General features: G+C 42.6%; 1 protein-coding gene across 1 annotated transcript; it reads right to left on the bottom strand.

The window, feature by feature from the left end:
- Positions 1 to 391: 391 nt before the first annotated feature.
- On the bottom strand, positions 392 to 20838 carry SLC25A43 (solute carrier family 25 member 43). Its single transcript, XM_018570042.1, has 5 exons — positions 20497 to 20838; positions 13058 to 13299; positions 10840 to 11012; positions 2461 to 2595; positions 392 to 837 (listed from the first exon to the last, which is right to left on the bottom strand). Exons 1-5 carry the CDS (start codon positions 20766 to 20768, stop codon positions 631 to 633), a joined length of 1029 nt encoding a protein of 342 aa, XP_018425544.1. The 5' UTR covers positions 20769 to 20838; the 3' UTR covers positions 392 to 630.
- Positions 20839 to 22164: the final 1326 nt, after the last annotated feature.

The raw sequence follows: 22164 nt of genomic DNA on the forward strand, positions 1-22164 counted from the left end.
CATCCGGTAACCGCGGCCGAAAACAGCAGGAGATTCCTCGAGCAAGGCTCGTAAGCATTGATGGAGGAATCTGTTATATTTGCTTTGTCCAGCTTGCAGATGGAACCTGACTTTACACTTGAACTAAGGGCAGTCACATAGGAGGTGGCTGGGCCCCTACTCTGAATACAACTCTATATAGTTGTGCAGTATTACTAGTATTTTTAAAAGATTTATTGTGACTCTCTGAACTGCCAACATATTTAGTTCCTAGAGCTCTGACTGGATCAGCTGTTTGGCCAATGACCCCTAGTGCAAAACTGCATCAAATGAATATAAAAATGTAGTAAAAGGATCTTCAATTAAGTAGGATCAAAATCAGTACACAGGGAATCCTAGAAACCAGATGACATCAATCTTATACATTGAGGTTTATATATTGGTTGGAGGTGTTCTTTGAACACATGGCAAAGCAATAATATTTTAAGGGGAGATCCCCTTTCACAATCCATGATTGAGTCACAGTTAGTCAGTCATAGATCTCTCTTCCAGCAGTAGCTCCAAAAATAAATACTCTAATCTCCCAGTACACCTACAGGGAAGGTATAAATGTACAAATTTAGCATTACAGTATTATCTGTTCCTCCGGGTTTAGCTTTTTAAAGATGGGTTTCTGTTTTCAATGTTCTTTTGCCGGAGAAACTTGCGCAGTTCTTGCAGTTCCCAGGGCCCCAGACTCTGATCCACTCCCGGCATCAGCTGATTGCTGAGTGGTGATACAAGGTAACCATTTCTATATAGAAAGTACCGTTTGCAGCATTCAAAAGTGCTGAACATTAATCCATAATAAGGAAAAATCTGGCAACAAATAAAGAAGAAAAAAAAAACATTAGTGGATAATAATTTAGTCTGTACTTAAAGTTTCTTTGCACATAAATCCAATCATAGGTATTGATGAAACAAAGGTACAGATCCAGGAAAATTATACAATAAGGCTCCATTTAAATGGTGACTTGTGGGATTTCCGCGGCAGGAATCCTAGGTGTCCTGTACAAATTCGGCCATTGTGCCCTTTCAAGTAAATGACAGGGTGACAGCGGCCAGATCTCTCAGCCGCAGTCCACATGTAATCGTACATTTGGAACAGATGATTGTCACTGGACACATCTATCCCACATACAGACTGCCGCTGAGACACCTGGGATTCCTGCTGCAGGAATCTGTAGGTTCTTGTCACAGGAATCCTAGATCACAGTGTGAATGGGGCCTTAGGGCTAGGAGAAGCCTTCCTCAGCATTCAAAAATGTTTTTGCTATGCTTTTATGCAGCTTTCAGTTTAATTTATAAGCATTGCTCTCATGTATTGAAATACCTGGACCAAAAATTCACAGAACATGTACAACCAAGGTGCATGCATTGCTATTATAAGTGGTTCACCATATTTACAATTGTTCAGGTACATTGCACAATGCAATGCTCCCACAGACTAGAGAGAGTGATCATTCATGTTGGCAAAGTGCCAGTCTTACAAGTTAATTTCAATGGGGAGTGGAAGGGCAGGGAACAGAGAGTAAGAGGCGGACACAAGCTAATTTTAGCTGAAAAAAGTGATTAGGAATGAGTTTGAAATCATTCTGATAGCAATGCCTCATATGCAGGCACATACAGACATAAGATCTGTATACAGACACCTGCAGCCCAGTCTGATATCTTTTAGGCTTGTATGAGGACGTGCCCATAGATTTCTGTGGATGGTTGGACATGACCATTGCTTGCTGGGTCAATAAAGCCCAATTTCAGTTTGGGCCTAACACAAAAAATGTACCCCCCAGCAGCTCTTTAAAATAAAAAAACTTCTGGCTACTATACTATATCTCTGATGCTGTCTTCCATAGACTCACCCATTTACCAATCTAGCACAGTTCCTCTTCTGAGTTGATTAACGCCCAGTATCATTTAAACTAATTCCTGTGAGCCCAGGGCTTCAAGTCCCTACCATTGGTACTGAGCTCACAGGAGAATGCTGGAATGTCTGCAATACATTTTCCAATGTTTTATCTCTTTAAAGGCCCTGCAAGTTTAGAATAATACCTCTTGATCTTTTTAGAAATGCATTTCGCTCCTCAATTTCCTGTTGTGGGCTGACAACATATTGCCTTTTTTTGGACTCAAACCGCAAGGAATGGTGTGAGCTCTGCCCTGGTGTCTTTTTCTGAATTACAAATTTCCTCCCCTCTCCTCATATCCATAATAAAGGGGGGTTTAAGCAAGTGAGCTAGAAATGGCTGATTGGATTCCTTGAGATAACACAGGCAGAGTGCACACGACACCTCAGAATTTCTGGCAGGATCAAGAGGTATTTTATTTTGCACTTAACAGATATAAAAAACACTTTCTATGTTATATTTAACAGACCAAAAGAGAGCAAAGAGGAGCAGTTTATTATTCGTTTACATAAACTTTAAAAGAAAAACAAGTCACCTTCAGTAAATTTGCAGTCAGTCCGTTCCAAAGGCTCAGTACACCTTTCATCTTTACAATTTGTCTAAAGCAATCAAGTACTCCATTGAAGTGGACATCAACGCTGCCACAATGAGGAAGGATCTGACTTTGTGCCTGTGAAAGAGATAAAACACATTTACATTCACTGTGTGCAAATAACTGCAAATCTTCCTCACTCAAAAGTCTATCTGCTTACCACAAAGAAAACCACAAAAGCCAATCTCTACCGTTCTTTCCCAAGATAAGGGGCACCGGAAGAGTTTACTTCCATTTAACCCCATGTACACAAATGTACTAGCCGGCAGCGCCTGTACAATGGCCAGCTATAGTCTAGGAGCAGCCCAAGTACTTATACTGTAAGTTCTGCATGAAGACACAGAGAGCTGATAACAGTACCAGTGGACCTGGTTACACTTGGTCAAGTTTCTGATATTCAAAGAAATATGGACTGCTTAACAAATGACTGTTGGCTTATTCAATAAGTTAGTGGTAACAGGAATCAAACATGCAAAGTTAAAGTGTATGTTAAGTAGAATTTTTTTTTCTAGCTTTGGATAGTGTGGGGAAGGATTAGAACCCCTACCTACTTTTTCTCCAATTCAGGGCTCTGTTGGAGAGAGTCACCCTCACTTCCCAGCCTTCTGATAACATTTTACTAGACAGGAAGTGATGGGAACGCTCCAACAGCAACACAGACAGAATTAAAAATGCTTGTCTTTAGTAGAGAAGGGATGGCTAGAACCCCTAGTAGATTTGAAGTTCCGTTTGTGTCGCTGCTGCAGATTTTCTTTCACTGAAACCATGGTCAACTGGACAAGAAGTGAGGGGAAATCTCTGGATAGTAGTAAGAAGTTTTAATCTGGGCAAAGCACGACTCCGGGCAAATCCGGGCTCCCCCCACACAGCAAAGGCCTATACTGCAGCAAAAGTTATACTGACCCAAACCACGATCCCAGCTTGATCTTCTGCCCCATTCACACTGAGCGACTTACCTTTAGCGGCGGATCCGCGCGGCCGGGATAGCGCGACTGTTCGGGGCGACGTCCAGCGACGGTAGCGCGACCTTCACCACCGGGCTTCATTAAAAAATAGAAAAATCGCGCAAAATCCACAGAAAAAAGGGTCCTGCTGGAGCGACAGTGACGAGCGACAAGCGACAAGCGACATGGAGCTAACACAGCTCCATTCAATAGCATTGTCCGGCGACTTCTCGCTGCAAAAATGCACGATAAATCGCTTAGTGGGAATGGGGCCTTCGACTGGTCCCTTCAGTCTCACTCACCCTCTACTCCAGCAGGTTAAGGTCCTGTCATTCATCACATTGTATACAGTATATAGGATGTGAGGATGCTGAAGGACATACTATCTCTGTAGCAGACAGGCTGCAGGGAGCGGTGTAGGAGCCAGCCTTGCGGTTCTGGGAGAATATAACTTTTTTTGTTTACTTCCCTAGACAAAACAAACACTTAACCCTTGCAGTGCGGGGGGGTAGCCCCATTGCAAGGGTTAACCCTTGCAGTGCGGGGGGTAGCCCCATTGCAAGGGTTAAGATTTGATTTGCCCGGAATTCTGCCTTAAGTCACTCATGGCAACCAGATATTTATCAACTACAGTCAGATCAACAAAATAGTATTTCTGATCGGTTGTTATTACAGTTTACAACTTTAAACATTTGCATTACTGTACAAGTTGTATCATGTATTTGCATTGGATACCTTTTATTGTCTAAGAAGTGATATTAAACTACATAAACCGATCAACTATGAAATAAAAGATAGTAATGATCCTAGAATTGATTCAGAGAGAAGAGCACACAATGTACAGCAGTGTCATATAATGTGTGTGCAGTGCGGTGCTGTGTCCTCCTTAGCTGAGTGTGTACTACGCCCAGAACAGGTCATTCCTGTTTAAAACCGGCAGGACTTAGACACACAGGCCGAGATAACAACCTGGTGTAAATGATCATAAACCCTTGTTCCAAGCAAGCTGAACGATAGGCAATTGATTATTTCCAGGAAGATGAATTGTTTTTCTAGTTGTGCCTAGGTTATTAATAACATACATACTGCAGACGATTACAAAGAATAGTGGTGATTTATTAACATGCTGCAAACCCAGAATTGCATCTAAAAAGGCAGATTTACTAGAACATCACAGATTGGTCCATAAATTTCCCTCTCTGTTGCTCAGAAGTGGCATTGTAGCAATATAAAACCAGCCCCTGACCACTTCTTACAGGATAAATCTAGAGCAATGTTTGCAAAACTGCCAAAGTTAGGCATCTGGGGCTGAAAGTGCAAAGGCTACAAACACACCAGACAGCATTGTAAACAGTGTGAACAGATCTATTTATGGCAGTGGGCCATAGTACGTAAATGTAATATAATCTACTGTATATATTTTCTGTACATTCGTAATGCAAATTTATATTTTAGATTTTCAATTTCCAGCCAGTAGGAGGAGCTGTAGCCTATTTTCACAGGTTTACCAGGCTGATCCTAACTGCTTTGCTGAGATTACATACACAACTGAATTAGATGCGATATTTATTCCCCCCCACTTCCTTCCCTGTTGGCTGCCGACTAGATTACATTAACTGTTTGTTTTTGTTTTTTTTAATTCTCTCTGGAGTTTGGCTTCAAGGGTTTTTATTTCTAAAACATGACCCCAATTCTGACACACAACTCTTGACTTGAGAGTATCATCTGCCAGGGGGTCCGGCTGTGTGCAGCCACCATAGACCAGTCCATTCTGTCACTATATCTGACTATACATTTAAAAACAACCCGGGTGAACCATTTATTGAGATCAGAATTTTGGATATTCCTACGGTACTAACAGAAACATAAATGCATGTTCTCATTGGATGTTTGCAGGCAAGGACTGTCATGAACAAAAAGTCGCACATGCTCACTGTAAATGACATGACCTCTCTGCATTCCACTAGCAGCTCAATGTACATCAGCAGTACAGTGGTTGGGTTGTCAGGTTCATGCTGATACAATCTGACCAAAGGTGAAACTGGCTCTTTTAATGTGAGGGGAGCCACCCATAGTCTCCGCAGAGACAAGACTAATACTATGGTGGTAAAAGGTCAGTCATCGGACAACTGGACAAGCAGGCTCTACCCACATTAGAGGGAAACTATTTTTCTGGGAGTACACATTATTGTCCTTATTCAGAAGGAAGTACAAAGAACACTAACCCATAGCAAACGGCTCATTTTGGCAAGGTCAGACCTGTGCAAAGCAGATTCTGGCTGGTTGCTATGGGCACTAAAAGTATTCAATAAACCTTTACCAAATGTGTTTTTAAATAAAATCAGTATGAGAACCTGGTATGACTTGATATCTACCTTTGTGTAGTTGAGCACATAGAGGGGAATTTACTAATGCTGGAGCGGACAGAATCTATTGCAGTTACCCATGGCAATCAATCAGCTTCTATCTTTCATTTTCAAAGTTAACTGAACAAACTGAAGAAAGAAGCTGATTGGTTACTGTACACGGCTGCTCCAGATTCTGTCTGCTCCAGTTTTGGTAAATACTCCCCCATAGGGTTTTGATTTACCACAGGCAAATATTATTATTATTATACAGGATTTATATAGTGTCAACAGTTTACACAATGCTTTACAAAACTGAGGGAGACAATACAATTAACAATACAATTTCAGTACAGGAGGTAGGAGGGCCCTGCTCGTTAATACTTGCAATCTAGACTGTTAACTTTGCCGGGAAGGTTTCCCTTAGCTTAGTGAATCTGGTAAAAATCCACTTTGCAAAGAGACAAGGACAATTTTGCTTTGGACAAGGACAATTTAAAAAAAGGTATTTTTGCTTGCACATGATTGGATGATAGAAGTCAGCAGAGCTTCACCTTATTCACTAAGCTAAAGGGAAAATTCCTTGCAAAGCGAACAGCCCTTTAGTATATCATCCCCATAGAATGGATGAGGGAGGAGGATCAGGCTCTATTGCATGCATATGTACGAACACGAAGATAAAGGTAAGCTGCTGCTCCTTCATTGTCCAGTCACAGGCTGGGGTCAGGGAGCTTACCAGGCCTTATCACTAAAAGTGACTGTCATAAGAAGAGTATGGGGGCTGCCATTTTGGACCTCTTCTTTGAGAACATTAGCTCCCTGGCTGTCATTCTGATGCTTTTGGTTCAATAGTTTGAGTCTCTGACCTGCAACAAGTAAAGAGATAAGGAACTCTGACACGTTTCTGACACTCATTTATGGCATACTTGTTCTGAGTATGTGACTTATGTATGTGACTTAAAAGTACTGAAGCCAGACACATCCTAGCAACTAGCATTTTTTAGAAGAGTTCATCCAGATACCCCTGCCAGAAACTAGATCAAGGTCCTGACTATTTTTTCCTTTGCATCCAAAGAAATACAGCATGGTCTAAGCTGTGACTGGTTTGTGATTGATGCGGTCCATCTCTGTACTCCAATCAGCAAGCTTCATTTCAGATTCACAGCACTGTGCATAGAAGTGACTGCTCTTCAAAGCTGCCCCTTCCTCAGTCAGTAGAAGTGTTTTATTGATTACATTGCTGGATTGGATGGAGGTCTTTTATATATGCCCACACTTTAGCTTTACGGTTCTACCTTGAAACACAAGTGGCATTTTCCAAGTGCTGGACAGTAGGGGGTTTGTAAAGTTGGTCTGTGCAGAGTGTCATCATGGGAAAACTGCCCTCATTTCTGGCCAAAGTCCAAAATGATTAACATTCCCAAGTGCTCAGCACTTGTGAAATCTCAGCCCTCCTTCACAGATGGATGTTTACAAAAAGGCACCTTGTATACTGGAGCTATCTAAAGTTGGCCATTCATGCTTAGAATGTCATTGGGACTGAACGAGGGAAAGCCATAGATATCCCCATCTAGGCGAAAAAGGAATGCCTGCTGCTGGCTTTTTTATTCAGCAGCCACTACTCCAGTACCCGTACAGAACCTGCATCTGATTGGAGAACCTGCTGGGTCCCACCCACAACTCTGTTTCTGCACTGGTTATGTACAGTACACTGATTCTGTCACCACTACTTTTCCTAGGTAATATCCCGGTTTGTGAAAGCATTTGGTGCACACAAAGTGAATTTTTAGTAGGAAGATGGTCTAGAATCGAGTCAGGGGCAAGGCTTTAAAAGTAGCATATGGTGAAAGAAATACAAGTGCTCTCATTGCAGTCTTTCCCATCTGCAAATGCTAATGGCCTGGCTGTCATGCTCATCATCTGACTTTACCACATTCTGAGGTACTGACCTGGAACAAGTATGCAGATTAGAGGCAGCTCACTCAAATTCACTTGTTCTGGGTTGGTTCTCAGAGTACTAAAGCCAGAAACAGATAAAAAAATATTTCTTAAAGGAGGATGGCAATGGCAGCTAATGCACTGTTCTCAACTCCAGTCAAATGGGAGAATTCCAAGCACTTATAATAGCCCCTGATTTCCTGTAAAAGCTCTTCTTATTCTGTGCATCTAGCATTTTCTCCCCTATGCAATACATCGAATCCTTTCATCACCAGAGGTATTCTGTTCCTCCTTGACTGGAGTGACTTTGGTCTTTGGGCCTGTTCAAGTCTTTGGGCCTGTTCATACTTGAGCGTACTGAGTGATAAACACATGCTATCACATAACGCACCTAGCGTGTGTTACCGAGCTCTAGGTGTCCTGCATTGCCATTCATCTGTATGGCGCTCCTTTGACCTCCTGGCTGCTGTGCGCTACAATGCAGTGCAATGCATTGTAGCGCACAGCTGCAAGATAAGCAGTGAGCTAACAGCTTATGTTATCAGTAAGCTTTTGAGCAGTTAGTTTTTTTTACTTTTAATCTATCCACTGGTGTTCTTCTGACCGTGGAGAGTCATTTTATATGGAAAAGTGCATTTTGACAGCAAATTTCAATTTAGTTTAAGCCGTAGTCTTTTGACTAAAACACCATATATTGTTAGTCTAGTTTCAGTCGACTAAATATCAGAAGATTTTAGTCAACTAAATCTACAGTAGATGTAGTCTAGTAAAATCTAGTGGGTTTAATTAAAGAGTCATTTAAAGAAGAATTTCTCTAGAATGTCCAATCTCATTTTATATACTCCTGGAGTAAAAATCTGTTAACCTGTTATTACTTATGGTATTAAGGTTTGAACATGCAATACAGACACAGATTTAACTGTTGTGATATATAACATGTCTTTATTTATCTTAAAATTAGATTAAACCAAGCCTTATAAAGAAACAATAATACTGAGTATTTTCAACAAAGGACTAGTAATTAGATATTCATTGATTATAACTACTTGCATATGACATTCTTCATTCTTTCAAGCAGAAGTTCAACTCTAAAATATTAAAATGAAAAACTATATTGGCTGTAATGCCATTGCACATATTACCTATTAGACGTCCATTCAGGATGGAACCGGAACTGGAAGTCCAAAGAGATTAGTTCTGATTGGATCTTATCCCAAATCGTCTCTCCCTAACATTTTATTTTTAATTAGTCGACTAAAATGTCAAAATATTTTCATTATAGTTTTTAATGTTCATAACCTAGGTTATTTTTTTAGTTTTAGTCACTGAAAAAGTGTTGTTGATGAAATCTATGACAAAATTATTAGTTGAGGAAATTAACACTGGAATTGTGTGTTTTTACAATACTGCCTTGTCACGTGATCACTGTCAATGGCACCAACCACCAGCTAGGAGTTGATATTTTCAGCTCTGCTTTCAGTATGGCCATCACAGCAAGTATAGCATACATGCCATCAGCGTCTGTGTGCACTTCTATGCTTAAAGCTTTATCTATGTTCTGGTGCAAACACGCCCTGAAATTAGGGTGTAGATCTGTGCCCCTAGGTCAATAAGGGGTAATGTGTAGAAAACCCTTTTCTAAAACTACAACTATTTCTTTTAAGGAAAAAAAAAACTTGTATTGTTCTAAAACAGGTTTTACTGCTCAGGCAGCTGGTTTAATACAGATTGTAAAAAGATGAACAGGATTCATTTTAGAAATCTCCATAATACATTATGTGAACCTCAAGCCATCCCATGGGACAGATGAAACTGAGGACAACAGGAAGTGGAATGGATCATCTACTTTGAATCATTTCTGAATAAATGATCATAAACAGCTTGCCAAGGTAATGATTGTATACACAACATAACACCTTAAATACAGAAAAGAAAATGAAAAAGGTCAGGGGGTTATAGAGTAACATAGAATGTACTTAGTAGAAGGTGGCTTTAGCAGCTGTCAAGGACATTGGAAATGACATACAGGTTTCTTTCCCTGAAGCTCCACCTCGTGGTCATCTAATGCTAAGCACATAACAGTGTAAGTCCTCCAGTCACCTCCAGCCAATCTGAGGATTATGAAGCCAAGGTCTTTCATTTCCAGTACAGCGACATCTGGTGTCCTGCACCTAAAATTCATTACTCACCAAACTGCTCCAACAATACTGTTACTGCTTCACCATCTGTACATCACGATCTCTCGTCTGCTGGGCTATACTATTCTCATAATAAGCTGTCTTTGCAACTAAAGCTATAAGTGTTTGTTAAAGTATTTATAAAAATCGCTCTATTTTTTCTAACCTGAACATACATTATGTAGCTGTAAATGTTTTAAAGAAATGGGGGAGATAAATAAGCGGGCTGCCATTGCTGACCTGCTTCTGAAAATGCTGGTTGTCTGGCTGTTACACTTTGGCTCGTTCATCAAAAGTCGATTAGAAAATCAACTTTTGTTGAACGGAGTGGTGCAGACAGGGCCCCCCACTGCTTGAACTTCAGCAGCGTCAACAGGAAATTAAAACAGTATATGGCAGGCTTTAGGCTTTTCTAACATTATATAATTTTGTACAAACCTGAAGCCGTACAGAGCTTCTCTAATTTATTTAAAGAAGAACTCCGGGGAAAACTTTAAGTAACCCTTGCAGTGGGGATACCCCAGTACTGCAACAGTTAACTGTTTGTTTTTGTCTAGGTGCTAAACAAAAAAGTCATACTCACCCGAACTTTGGAGCCAGCTTGTTCTTAGACCGGTCCCTACTCTGCAGTGGTCTAAGGTCCTATAAATCATCACAATTTATACACAGTGTATAGACATGAGGATGCTGGGGAACATTCCTGCAGCATAGAAGGAGGGAGACCGGCGAAGCAGGGAGCCGGCTCAGCTGTTCGGGTGACTATAACTTTTTTTTAGCACCTAGACAAAAACAAGCACTTAACCCTTGCAGTGTTGGGTGCAAACTAGTCTGTATTTCAGCATGCAGTATAAATATTTATATAAATAGTATATTCCCTGAGAAAGGCAAAGGTAAAAAAGAAGTGTTTAAACGCTGTACCTGCATTTTTTTCTTGACAGTTTCAAAGGGAAAAGACATTGTCTGGGCTACAGCAGCAGCTAAGCAGCCATTCACAAAGTTCTGTAGAGGCGTTAAGCGGGCCCCGGACTCCTGCCATATTCTGTCCAGACTCACATCCATAAAGAACAAACCAGCAGAAAATGGAACTGCTCCTGGAAACATAAAGACGATTATTTTGCATTTCATAAGTGTTTAAGTGACTTTTTCACAATGATACCTGCTCCCAACTACAGAGCATTGTGAAGATACAAATGTTGTTGCCAAAAGGCCAGGAAAGCTTGTGAGATGTGTGCCAGTAAAGCTGGCCATACACCTATATATTATCTGCAGATTTTAGATGGAAAAAGTGCAACAGATTCCTCCATCTATGCTAAACTGTGTGGATGGAGGAATCTCCCACTGGGCCAAGCTTCAGTATCTTCCTAGTCAGCCACGCTGGCTCTCAAAATACCGGAACAATGCCTGCATCCAATCAGATTATTCAGGTATTTTGACAGCCAGCGGGCCGACTAGCAAGATAGTGAAGCTTGGCCCAGCAGGAGGTTCCTCCATGCACACAGTTTAGTGTAGATGGAGGAATCTGTTGCACTTTTTCCATCTGACCATAGAAAATCTGCAGATAACCTATAGGTGTATGGCCAGCTTAAGAACAAGATCTTTGTCTGATGTGTCTGTACTCTAAAGGAAAAGCAATTAAAAGCCAAAGTTACCTTTCTGACCATGTTTCATGTTACAGCCATATTTAGGGTCATATTTTAGGGTGAAATTTAAAGGCAATCTCTAGACACAATAAGCTTGGTTATGGTTATGGTATTATGATCATGGTTATGATTTGGTATTATGATCATGGTTATGATTTGAACATTGGGTTTTCTCTAAAGCAACCTGCCGTAATGTACACGTCATTCACACTGCAAGTTATCTTTTTTATATGTGGGTGTTTTTGTTTACATGCCGCTGTACTTCTGTGCCCTCTCGGCTATAACCTCTGCAGGTCTCACAGACTCCAGAGATGCTACCGGGTCTAGCACTTACAGCCGAAGCAACCTGGAAGGAAGTGTACATTATTGCAGGCGGCCTTAAATTAAACAGAGTGTTCAACTAATTTAACTCCAATGAGTTGTGCCTGAAGTTGGGCTTTAAGGCAAAATGTAAATTTTTAGGGTACTCAGGGGTAGCATTTAGAGCCGCTTCACACCAGAGTCATTGAGGCTGTGCTGGCCATCTTTTCCATTGAAGCCCCAATGCACTGACAAGGTAATTAGACTGTTTTTTCTTTGTCTCAGTTCACACCACTGTGTTGTGGTGGTGTGCGATGAAAAAAAAAAAAGGTACAGCATGCACTTTTTTTCTGCTTTATCTACAGACCATCCCTTTACCTGCTGAGCAGCTACAGCAAAATGTAGGGCCGATTTATAAAAGAAGAATGGATATCCCTATCTGCGCTCTGACAAACACTGCAGTGTTTACTTCACACTGTGATCTGCATTTTATGAGCCATTCATAAAACAGAGTGGCGTTTCATTAAGCATTCTCTGCAGGGAGCAGTCTGTGATTGGAGGAGAGGCCAGTTCCAGGACTTTGACAGATCATGTGACCAGGCTGTCCTCCTCCCTGCTTCCCCCACCCCCCATTCATTCACTTGAATGGGCTTTGTTTATTTCGGAAAGCTGAAGCAAATTAATCAGACGGCACATTTATAAAGCACATTGCTTTTTTTTTTTTTTTGGAGCAGCTGTAAAGTTATCATGCCGATTTATAAATTGGTCCCTTAGTGAATTCAAGAAGAACTCCGGGCAAATTTTTGATTAACCCTTGTAGTGGGGCTATGGATCGGGTGAGTATAACTTTTTTCCTCCCTAGACCAAAACAAGCAGTTAACCCTTGCAGTGAGGGGCTAGCCCCACTGCAAGGGTTAATACAAATTTTGCCCACAGTTCTTCTTTAAATGGCTTTTTCTAGAAATACACTTTTCTACTGTTCGCTTGGAGTGTTCTCGTATCCATTTTAAATAAACAACCTAGTTTCAGAAAGAAATACTAAACTTTACTTGTTGATAAACATCAACCACCACAGACAAGTTCCTAGCTGCCGTGGAGTACAGTAGAGAATGCTTTTAGCTAAGATCTTCTGCGGGCATTGGTTGTCATGTGTGTGTAATAAATTGAACCATGTAATAATAATAACAAAGACATACCAAGAATTGAAAGTGAAACCCCTCGATATAATGATCGGAATCCTTCCTGATAGTACACACTACATAGTGCATGTATGATCCCTCTGTATGTGGGTTCCAAGCTGTTCTGTACAATAAGTCGAGTCTTGATGACATCAGTAGGGTAGATGACGATAGCCGCTAACATTCCTGCCACACCTCCAGCTACAATGGCTTTACTTGGTGAGATCTGTCCTAAATCATCCATAAACAGCACTGATAACCTATGAGAAAAGGTAAATAGGTGAGATTGTACTTTTGCTGATATATAGCATTTATATACTGTATATAGAATTCCAAGAAAAAATACATAACACAGAGTACCACCTCTATGTGAAATACCATTTATTTAATGTGAATTTAGACACAAACCAATGTACTCACAAAATTATGATACACAGTGCTTTGAGCATTCCAGGATGTCTGCTGCAATGCCACTAGAACCAATCATGAGGCTATTTACTCCCTGGCATAACAAGCAGCAGCCGCCACCGGTCACTCCTGTCACAGAACTGGCCGCTGTGTACTCGAGCTGGTGCGTTTTAGTAGCTCTGAAGAAAGGGTGTGCCCCAAAAATGTGTCAGCCGTTATGAACTCTACAGTTTGGTGGGGACACCACAAGTTTAAAAGTCAGAATAATTTAAATGAATCTGTTAAAAGATCACCCCCACTGCACACTTACCCACTTTCCCCATGCTCCTTTGCCTTTTTGTTGCACCACTGTGAAATACCTGGTCCTTCCAGGTATCGGGGAGCATGTGACTTCCTCCCAAGATGCACTGTTCTGGCCGAAATGGCCAATCATGAGACCTAAAAACTGTCACATGAGGAGGAGGGGAACATTATCAACATTTCTACACCATCAGACTTGCAGCTTACATGGGGTTTGAACTCAGTGCTCAAATGGAGAATTGGTGTGACAGGGGGGCAAATGGAAGGTATGTATGTATGGGTCGGTGGGTGGGTTTTCTGTGAAAGAGCCTCTTTAATACTGAATGTTCTAATTATTGAATAAGTCCATTTGTGACTGGTTCTATTTTATATGCAGGTACTTTTGATCAGTAATCTGGTGATCTGAAAACTAGGGATGGCCCTTTAAATTTTTAAACAAGAATGGCTGCCTGAGGTCCTGTGCTTGCTGGGGACCTAAGCGCCAGCCCGGCCCACATCTCCTCCTGCTGCCTGCAGAGACCGGCACAGCACTGGATAGCCCCACAGCCGCCTGTACAGCCCTGGAGCCCGACGCAAACATGGCATCCACCCGTTTAGCCCTGGAGAGCCTGGCACCCACCTGTGCAGCCCTGGAAAGACCCACATGCAGCCCTGGTGAGACCCAAATGCAGCCCTGGTGAGATATGCATGCAGCCCTGGTGAGGTCCAAACGCAGTATATGTATAATCACGGATTGCTGGGATCTGTAGTCCTCTATTGTTGGTTGCCATTCTCTATTGCGGAATAATCATGTATTTTTTGAGATTTGTAGTCCTCTATAGCCGGTTGCCATTTTTCATTGCTGTATAATCATGGGTTGATGAGATATGTAGTCCTCTATAGCCGGTTGCCATTCTCCATTGCTGAATAATCATAGATTGAGTTACAGTTCTTCATAAATATAAAGAAACTGCCCTAAAATCATTAGTCTGGTCTGTATTGTTTTAGAACAAATGTCACATGTCCCTTTAAGAAAAAATATCGGTAATTGGCACCAGCAAGTACCTGAGGGAAAGTACTTGTACTTAATCTTCAAAAAATGGTATCGGGACATCCCTACTGAAAACCCCTTTTTCTGTTTGCCATGCAGGGGAGCTATTCCCAAACACACCTACAGTTTCCTGTCTCTCATAAACCAGTGTCAGTACTAAGAAGGTCCTCACAGCCATCAATCAGATTCAAACCTGCTTAAGAAATGTGAATATGGCGGTTGGCAGAGCACATGCTTTAGTAGAAACATCAATATTGAATATGAAGAGGGTCCCTGTGTTCTGTGGCTACAGTGATTGAAAAACTAAGGTGGACGTTATGATTTTAGCACAACTGCGGTGTATGCTAGCTAGAATTTCTGGCTCATTGACTGGTTTAATTGTTGCCTGGATCTACTGTGTAAAAATGAGGCCTAACGTTGTACATAGTATTACATATACCTGCCTGAGCAGATAAATACCTCAAGGAAAAACATGTGGTAACTCTACAATTACTTTATTAAAGACAGTGTGCTAAGAAATATCACATGGCATAATTCTATTTTAATCCTACAGGATGTGATGAGACATAGTCATGTGACAAGCACAACATAACCGCTTGTTGTGGCTTTTATAGTTAATAAAGTGTCTTTGGTCAGGACGAGATTTTTTCCATAGCCAGTATGATCACATATTCCATTTAAATGCGGTTACTTTAGACCCCATTCAGACTGAGCGACATGGAAATCACGCGACATCGCGCGACTTCTTCCTATTGGGCTGTATGCAATCAGGAGCAATATCGCTCAAAATCGCTCTAAAAAAGGGTCATGTAGGAGCGACAAGCTACCAGCGACGAGCTACAAGCGATATTGAGCGACGAGATGTGAACAGCTACATTGAAATGTATTGGTGAAGCTACATAGAGCGATATAGCGCGGAAATATGAGCGATATCGCTGCAAAAATCGCTCCATAAATCGATCAGTGTGAATGGGGCCTTAGACATCAAACAGGTTGGAAAATCTGTATATAATAACATATAATATAATGATACTGGACAGATGTGAGCACAGGTATCTTTAACAGACCTTAGGCTGACCATACATGGGACAAGCACTTGCAGATGCACATCAAGGCTTAGTTTGCGTATGCTCAGATGCAACAGTGTACATTCTATAGCAAAATGGCCTTGAAAATCAATTCTGCCCATATGCGGTGTAGCCTGTCCATGAATGTTCAAACTCATTGTAACCGAATTACAAATTTTATGAGCACGGATTTTGTTCCTCAGTACGTCACTGATGTGTGATCATATGCACATATACTATAGCATATCAGGAACATTGGGGGGGGGGGTTATCAAAACTGGGGCAAACAAACTCTGGAGCAGCTCTGCATGGCAACCAATCAGCATCTCTCTTTCATTTTCAAATCTTAACTGAACAAACTGAAGAGAGAAGCTGATTGGTTGCCATGGGCAACTGCTCCAGATTTTGTCTGCTCCAGTTGTGATAAAAGCCCGCATAGTCTTTTCTAAGGTCCATGCATTTTGAAGGTTCTGCATAATGAAATGCGGCATCATTCATGATAAACCTGCTGGAGTGATGGATGAGCCCTAATTATTTTTATAGGTAATGTGTAATCCACAGGACTCCTGACTGGAATCCCATAAGATAGATGGGTGCTGGTATGACCTGCTGATGGCGCCGCGTTATCACAGAAATGCCCAAAAGAAGTCACCCGCACTCCAAGGTCCAATGTGCTGAACGCCTCTTTTTTTTATAGACGTTATACAGACACAGTGGCACTGTGTAAAAGCAACGTTTTGGGGCCGAACATGGTCCCTTCATCAGGCAAACACAGTGATGAAGGGACCATGTTCGGTCCCGAGACGTTGCTTTTACACGGTGCCACTGTGTCTGTATAACGTCTGAATAAAAGAGGCATTCGGCACATTGGAGCTTGGATTGCAAGTGACTTCTTTTGGACATTTCTAATTATTTTTTATTCACGGCATGGCAGCAGTAATATAACAATGTCATCATGTGACTCAACGAACTCGCAGTACAGAATTTGACTGCTTACTACGATAAAAAAAATGACCCTAACATGTCCACATGAACAATATGACAAGAGCAGATTAATAACATGTCTAGTGCTCGGTTTCATGTTGAGTGCAATGACTTGGTCTCATATGACCCAGCTCACTTTTTCATTGGCAGGCGAGGAGGTGTTGTGAGCTCTGCACCCTCCCTTGTTGGAAGAGGAATGTAACCTGCAGTAACCCACTGTCATGGAGGATATAAACAGAACCTACGTGGTGTGTGCTAACCAATGAGAATTCTTGATCAGTGTAGAGGGGACTGATCAAAGCTCAGTTCTGATCTTCTATAACTAGCGAAGTTCTGTACTAGGGTCCATCATCACTGATGAGACAGTCCGAGTCACATGATCTGTCCTCATTCTGTTAATCACATGAGAGTATTCAGTATAATGATTCCTCATTTATATTCTTCCTTATATGTAGATCAAGCTGCCTAGCCACATCCACAATGAGAAATGTTGGGTCACCACAGCCAGGGTGGCTCACAACAGTCATCTTCTAATCATATGGTTAAGGCCCCATTCGCACTTCGCGCACACCCGTGACACGTTCATACAAACCCATAGTGTGAATGGAGTGACACTAAGCTCAGGAGTTAAACCTTAAAATGCATTCATGTACCTTCACTATTAACAAAAATGTATCTGATTTGTGTATCACTCAGCTGTAGATCCTCAAATCATCTCTGAATTGGTTCGGACACTGTCCTTCATTCTGGAGGGTGGATACTTTTGTTCCCCATGGTCCCTGTGTGATGTAAAGTAGTCAGCACTCCAAAATCACTACTCTGATAGATTACAAGCTCACATTCAGAGTCGGTTCACACCATCTCCAGTGCATGCACTATTTTTTGCGATCACACCGGACCAGAATGCAGGCATTGCTGTGCCACGCGTTCTGGTGCGGGCAATCGCACTGCGGGCAAGGGGGTGTGTCTGCGCTGCTATTGACTTGAATGCCACGCCGTCATGCCCTCTCCCGCCCCAGACAGCAGGGAGGCTTCCACTATGCGATCCAGTGCGTTCTGACCACTAACTGTGCCGATACACACTGGAGACGGTGTTAACCAGCCCTCAGTTTACTAGTTTGTATTGAGATTGTAGTCTATCACAGGAGTGAGCTTGCAGCGGTGGCTACTTTACAACACACACAGGGACCATGGAGAACAAAAGTAGCCCCCCTCCAATAGGAAGGACAGTGTCGGCACCAATTCAGAGATGATTTGAGGATCTACAGCCGAGTGATGTACAAATAAGATACATTTTTGTTAATAGTTAAAGGGTTTCTAAACCGTTCGTTTTTTTGCATATATTTACTGCTAGCAAGCAGTAGAAATAGGCAAAAAGTAAAAAAAAAAGCTTTATAAGCTGTTTAAACTTACCCCAGTCTTCGCCGCGCGCTCCTGTCCGAAAATCCGAAACTGCTCGGGCGGCTGCAAAGCATCTTGGGGTGGGCGCATGCGCAGTTTGGATTTTCGGCCAGCAGACGTGGAGAGACACAAGGTAAATCTATGGATACAGACACCGTGGGACAAGAAATGCCAGCAAGCTCAGAGGAGTCAGCGCTGGATCGGAGACCCGCCACAGTGCTGCAAAGACAGATGAAAAGGACAGGAAAGAAGAAGAAGATCGGATTAAGAGACATCATTTAAGGTAAGTGTTTTACTTAACATTGGGGGGAGGGGAAAAATGTGACTTTAATGTCACTTTAAAAAGTACTTGAATGCATTTTTAGGATTTACCTGCTGAGTTTAGTGTCACTTTAATCTCCTTTAAAAAATGCACATCAAACAACTCAAACATCCCCGGCAGTGTTATAATTGGTCCCTATCACTTACATGCTTTTGCTGAGCAGCTTGGTTGTCATTTGAATGGGGATAAAGATATAAATACAGGTGAACTAAAGAATCATATGGAGAATTAAATGTATACAGTTGTCAGAAGACATTGCCTTTCCTTAGTGTGAAGATATAGAATCAGACTAGAAATCACAGGGCCCCATACAAAATTTTGCTATGGGGCCCTGTGATTTCTAGTTACGCCCCTGTATAGAATGATCTAAGAATGAGTCCCCTTTGACTCAGCGGTCTGATCAGGTCCGCATGTCAGTTTTTCAGGCGGATCTGATCAGAAGCTCAATGTTAGTCTATAGGGAGTTGGATGAAAATGGATGTGTTCTGGGTCCGGAAAACAAAACCAAAAGGAGTTCAGTTTTGGTGGACCTGATTGTGACGGATCACGGGTAATCTGATGTAAATGGACACATATCCCGCTTCCATCCAACTCCCTACATAGGCCAACATGGGTCCAGTAAGTTCAGATATGAGAAAAAACTGGATGTATATGGAGGTCACAACCGTGACATTCAATCCATACTGCTCCAATCAGCATGGAGTCTGTGCACGGATCCCCTGCTGATGGGAACTGCCAGGCACCCGTGTGAAAGGGGCCTAAGGTATTATTCACTCCTATTGTAATGACACATGCATGTGAATGTTTATAAACAAAGTTACCACTTCACAGCTACACAGGATCAAAGTAACAATCGTGAAAATAAGATATTTTCCTTATAAAAAGATTGAGGGATCGGTCATAACCAGTCAGACGTGACGCTGGGGAAGACAGTGACGTCACTCAGTGCGGCTCTGCGCTGTCAGTGGTTACAGTGCTATACAGGAATAAGGGTCATTCACACTACAGCATTGTTCTAAATGCACAATCCTAAACATTTACTGCATACTATCGCAGAGAGCACCTAGCATGCGGTAACATGCACTAGATGCGCTGCATTACCATTCAAATAGCACCCAATACACCTCTGGTGTCCGTGCATTGCATTACAGCCCAGCACCTATACCCAATTATATCCAATCAGGTAGGAATTTGCACTACATGGTGGTCTGCAGATCTAAAGGTGCCCATACACCTCACGATTATCGTACGATAATCGTATGCGATCAACTTTGCGTACAACAATCGTAACGTGTGAATAGAGTGCCCGACCGATAGTACTGTACAATCGTATGACTTTTGAAGGTCATGCATGTTTGAAAACTTTGGTTGATCGTATGATGTTCGCATGGTTGGTGGCATTTCCGTCCGTCAAAAGTGGTACAATTAACACTGCGCATGCGCAAACGAAATTAATTACGGTCAATTACCGCAAGTCGTCCAGGTGTTTTTTTTCTAACTACCGCTGATTGAACCTTGCGATAATCGGGGCAGGATGGGGCCGTCGTACGAAAATCGTACGCCAGCTCGATCATCGGACGAAAAGTTTCGTCCGATAATCGTAAGGTATATGGGCACCTTAACCTCTTGCCAGTACAATCAGACTGTATGATGACAAAAAAAAATGCTCAGCGCTATTCACATCAACATGCGTCAAGTTCAAAATACACATTTTCTAATTATAAACAATGCAGCAAATCATACTAAAAATGTTGGTATTATTTAACCAGCTGCGTTCCAGGGCTGTTGTTGGCTTGATTAGGTGCACCATCCTTGTGTGTATCTAGCTACCAGGCATGTTTCAGAATGAATAGAAGACAACATACAGTAGGTGGCAGTGACAGCCCACACCCGCAGATACCCCACTTCCCGGTAACCCCGCCCCTGCGGAGCTCATCACACTTACTTGTGATAGGCTGACAGCTGCACCGCACTGTAGGGGAACAGGCGCACACACGCGGTCAGGTTACCCTTCCAGAACGCTGGGAGCCCCTCTGCGGTGTACACCAGTCGGAAGGTGTTGAAGAAGCCTTGCTTGGAGTGGAAGGTGCCCACTTGTGTCAGTATCTTCGCCACATCCAGGGGGGCGGTGGCAGTGCGGCTCAGGACTCCAGCTGCACCCCCGCACAGTGTGCTCTGCCAGGAGGTGAGCCTGGGGTCCCTCTTTAGACTGGCCATGTACAGGGTATGCACTGCGCCCTATGTATATGATGACATGTGGGCACAGCGGGCACTGCCCTGTACACGGGGACACGGCCGGCTCAGCGCTCACTATTCTTCTCCCGGGACATCCCGTGTCAGAGCAGGGGCTAACGAGAGCTTCTGATTGGTGGCCGGCAGCTCAGTGTTTTCTGCCACCTGATTGGACAATATGCTGACAGACCCCGCCCACTATGTTGTAAAACAGCGGATACATGGCCTCAGGGTCTGTGATCGGTAGAATGACGCGGCTGCAAGTTCGCGTCCCCGGTCATTGGAAAAGGACGCTGCAAAGTGCAAACTACTGATTGGTTATCATAACACACTGTGCCATTGAGAGGAGAGAAGGGGAGGGGTTACGTATGATCACATGATCAGGCTGTCCTACAATGGAGGAGTCGTGCGTGTTGTCACAGTCTTCTGATTGAACGATCTTCACTGTGTAGTGCGAAGGTTTGCTGGATGATCTGTAGATTGACTGCACGGATATACTGAGCCAGGTTCTGTTATACAGAAAGACATGGGGGAAATTAAAAAAACTGGAGCAGACAAGATCTGGAGCAGTTGCCCAGGGCAACCAATCAGCTTCTCTCTTCTGTTTAGTTAAGATTTGAAAATAAAAGTGAGAAGCTGATTGGTTGCCATGCACAGCTGGTTCAGATTCTGTCTGCTCCAGTTTTCATAAATTCCCCCGTGTATGATTGGATTGTAATATGAGGAGCTGTCTTAAGGCCAGTCTGACATAAAAAAAAAAAAACAGCTTGTAAAAGTACATTATTAAAGCAGAAGTAAAGTCAAATTGCTGGGAGGTAAGAAGAGACATGCAGGGTGCATTCTCAGTTCATCCCAGTTCACACCATCGCGTTCCGTGATTGTGCGGCAAACTCGGACAAAAATGTGCGCATTGTCATGGAACGCCTTCACTGAATGTGTACAAAAGGCGCAACGCGCTAGTGGTGCCATTACTAATTCATGGCACACCGAACGTGTACAAAAGGCACGGGAAAAAACATGGGACATGTGTTGCAGATTTAGCTACATGCGTGACTTTTCCCATTTTTTGAACGTGTGCGGCACTCATTCAAATCAATGTGGATGCGTGTTTAACGCAGGAAACAAATTCCCATGAACGCACATCAGTGCGATGCACGTCCCTGCTACACTATGTTGTAAACAGGGACTAATGCTGTGAATGGGTCCAGTGTGTATGCATAGGAATGGACAGTGACTGTGGTACATCTGTGGATCAGAGGCAGGGCCAGGACAGGCTTATAAGGTTACGATTCGTGGCTGGAACGCACTGTATCGCATCCCGGCCGGATCCCTGTGTTCAGGGGCGGGAGGGGGCACATCAATGCCTGCAGTTCGGTCCAGT

The sequence above is a fragment of the Nanorana parkeri genome, unplaced genomic scaffold, assembly GCF_000935625.1.
Source record: "Nanorana parkeri isolate BGI_ZX_2015 unplaced genomic scaffold, ASM93562v1 scaffold1445, whole genome shotgun sequence".
Taxonomy (NCBI): Eukaryota; Metazoa; Chordata; class Amphibia; order Anura; family Dicroglossidae; genus Nanorana; species Nanorana parkeri.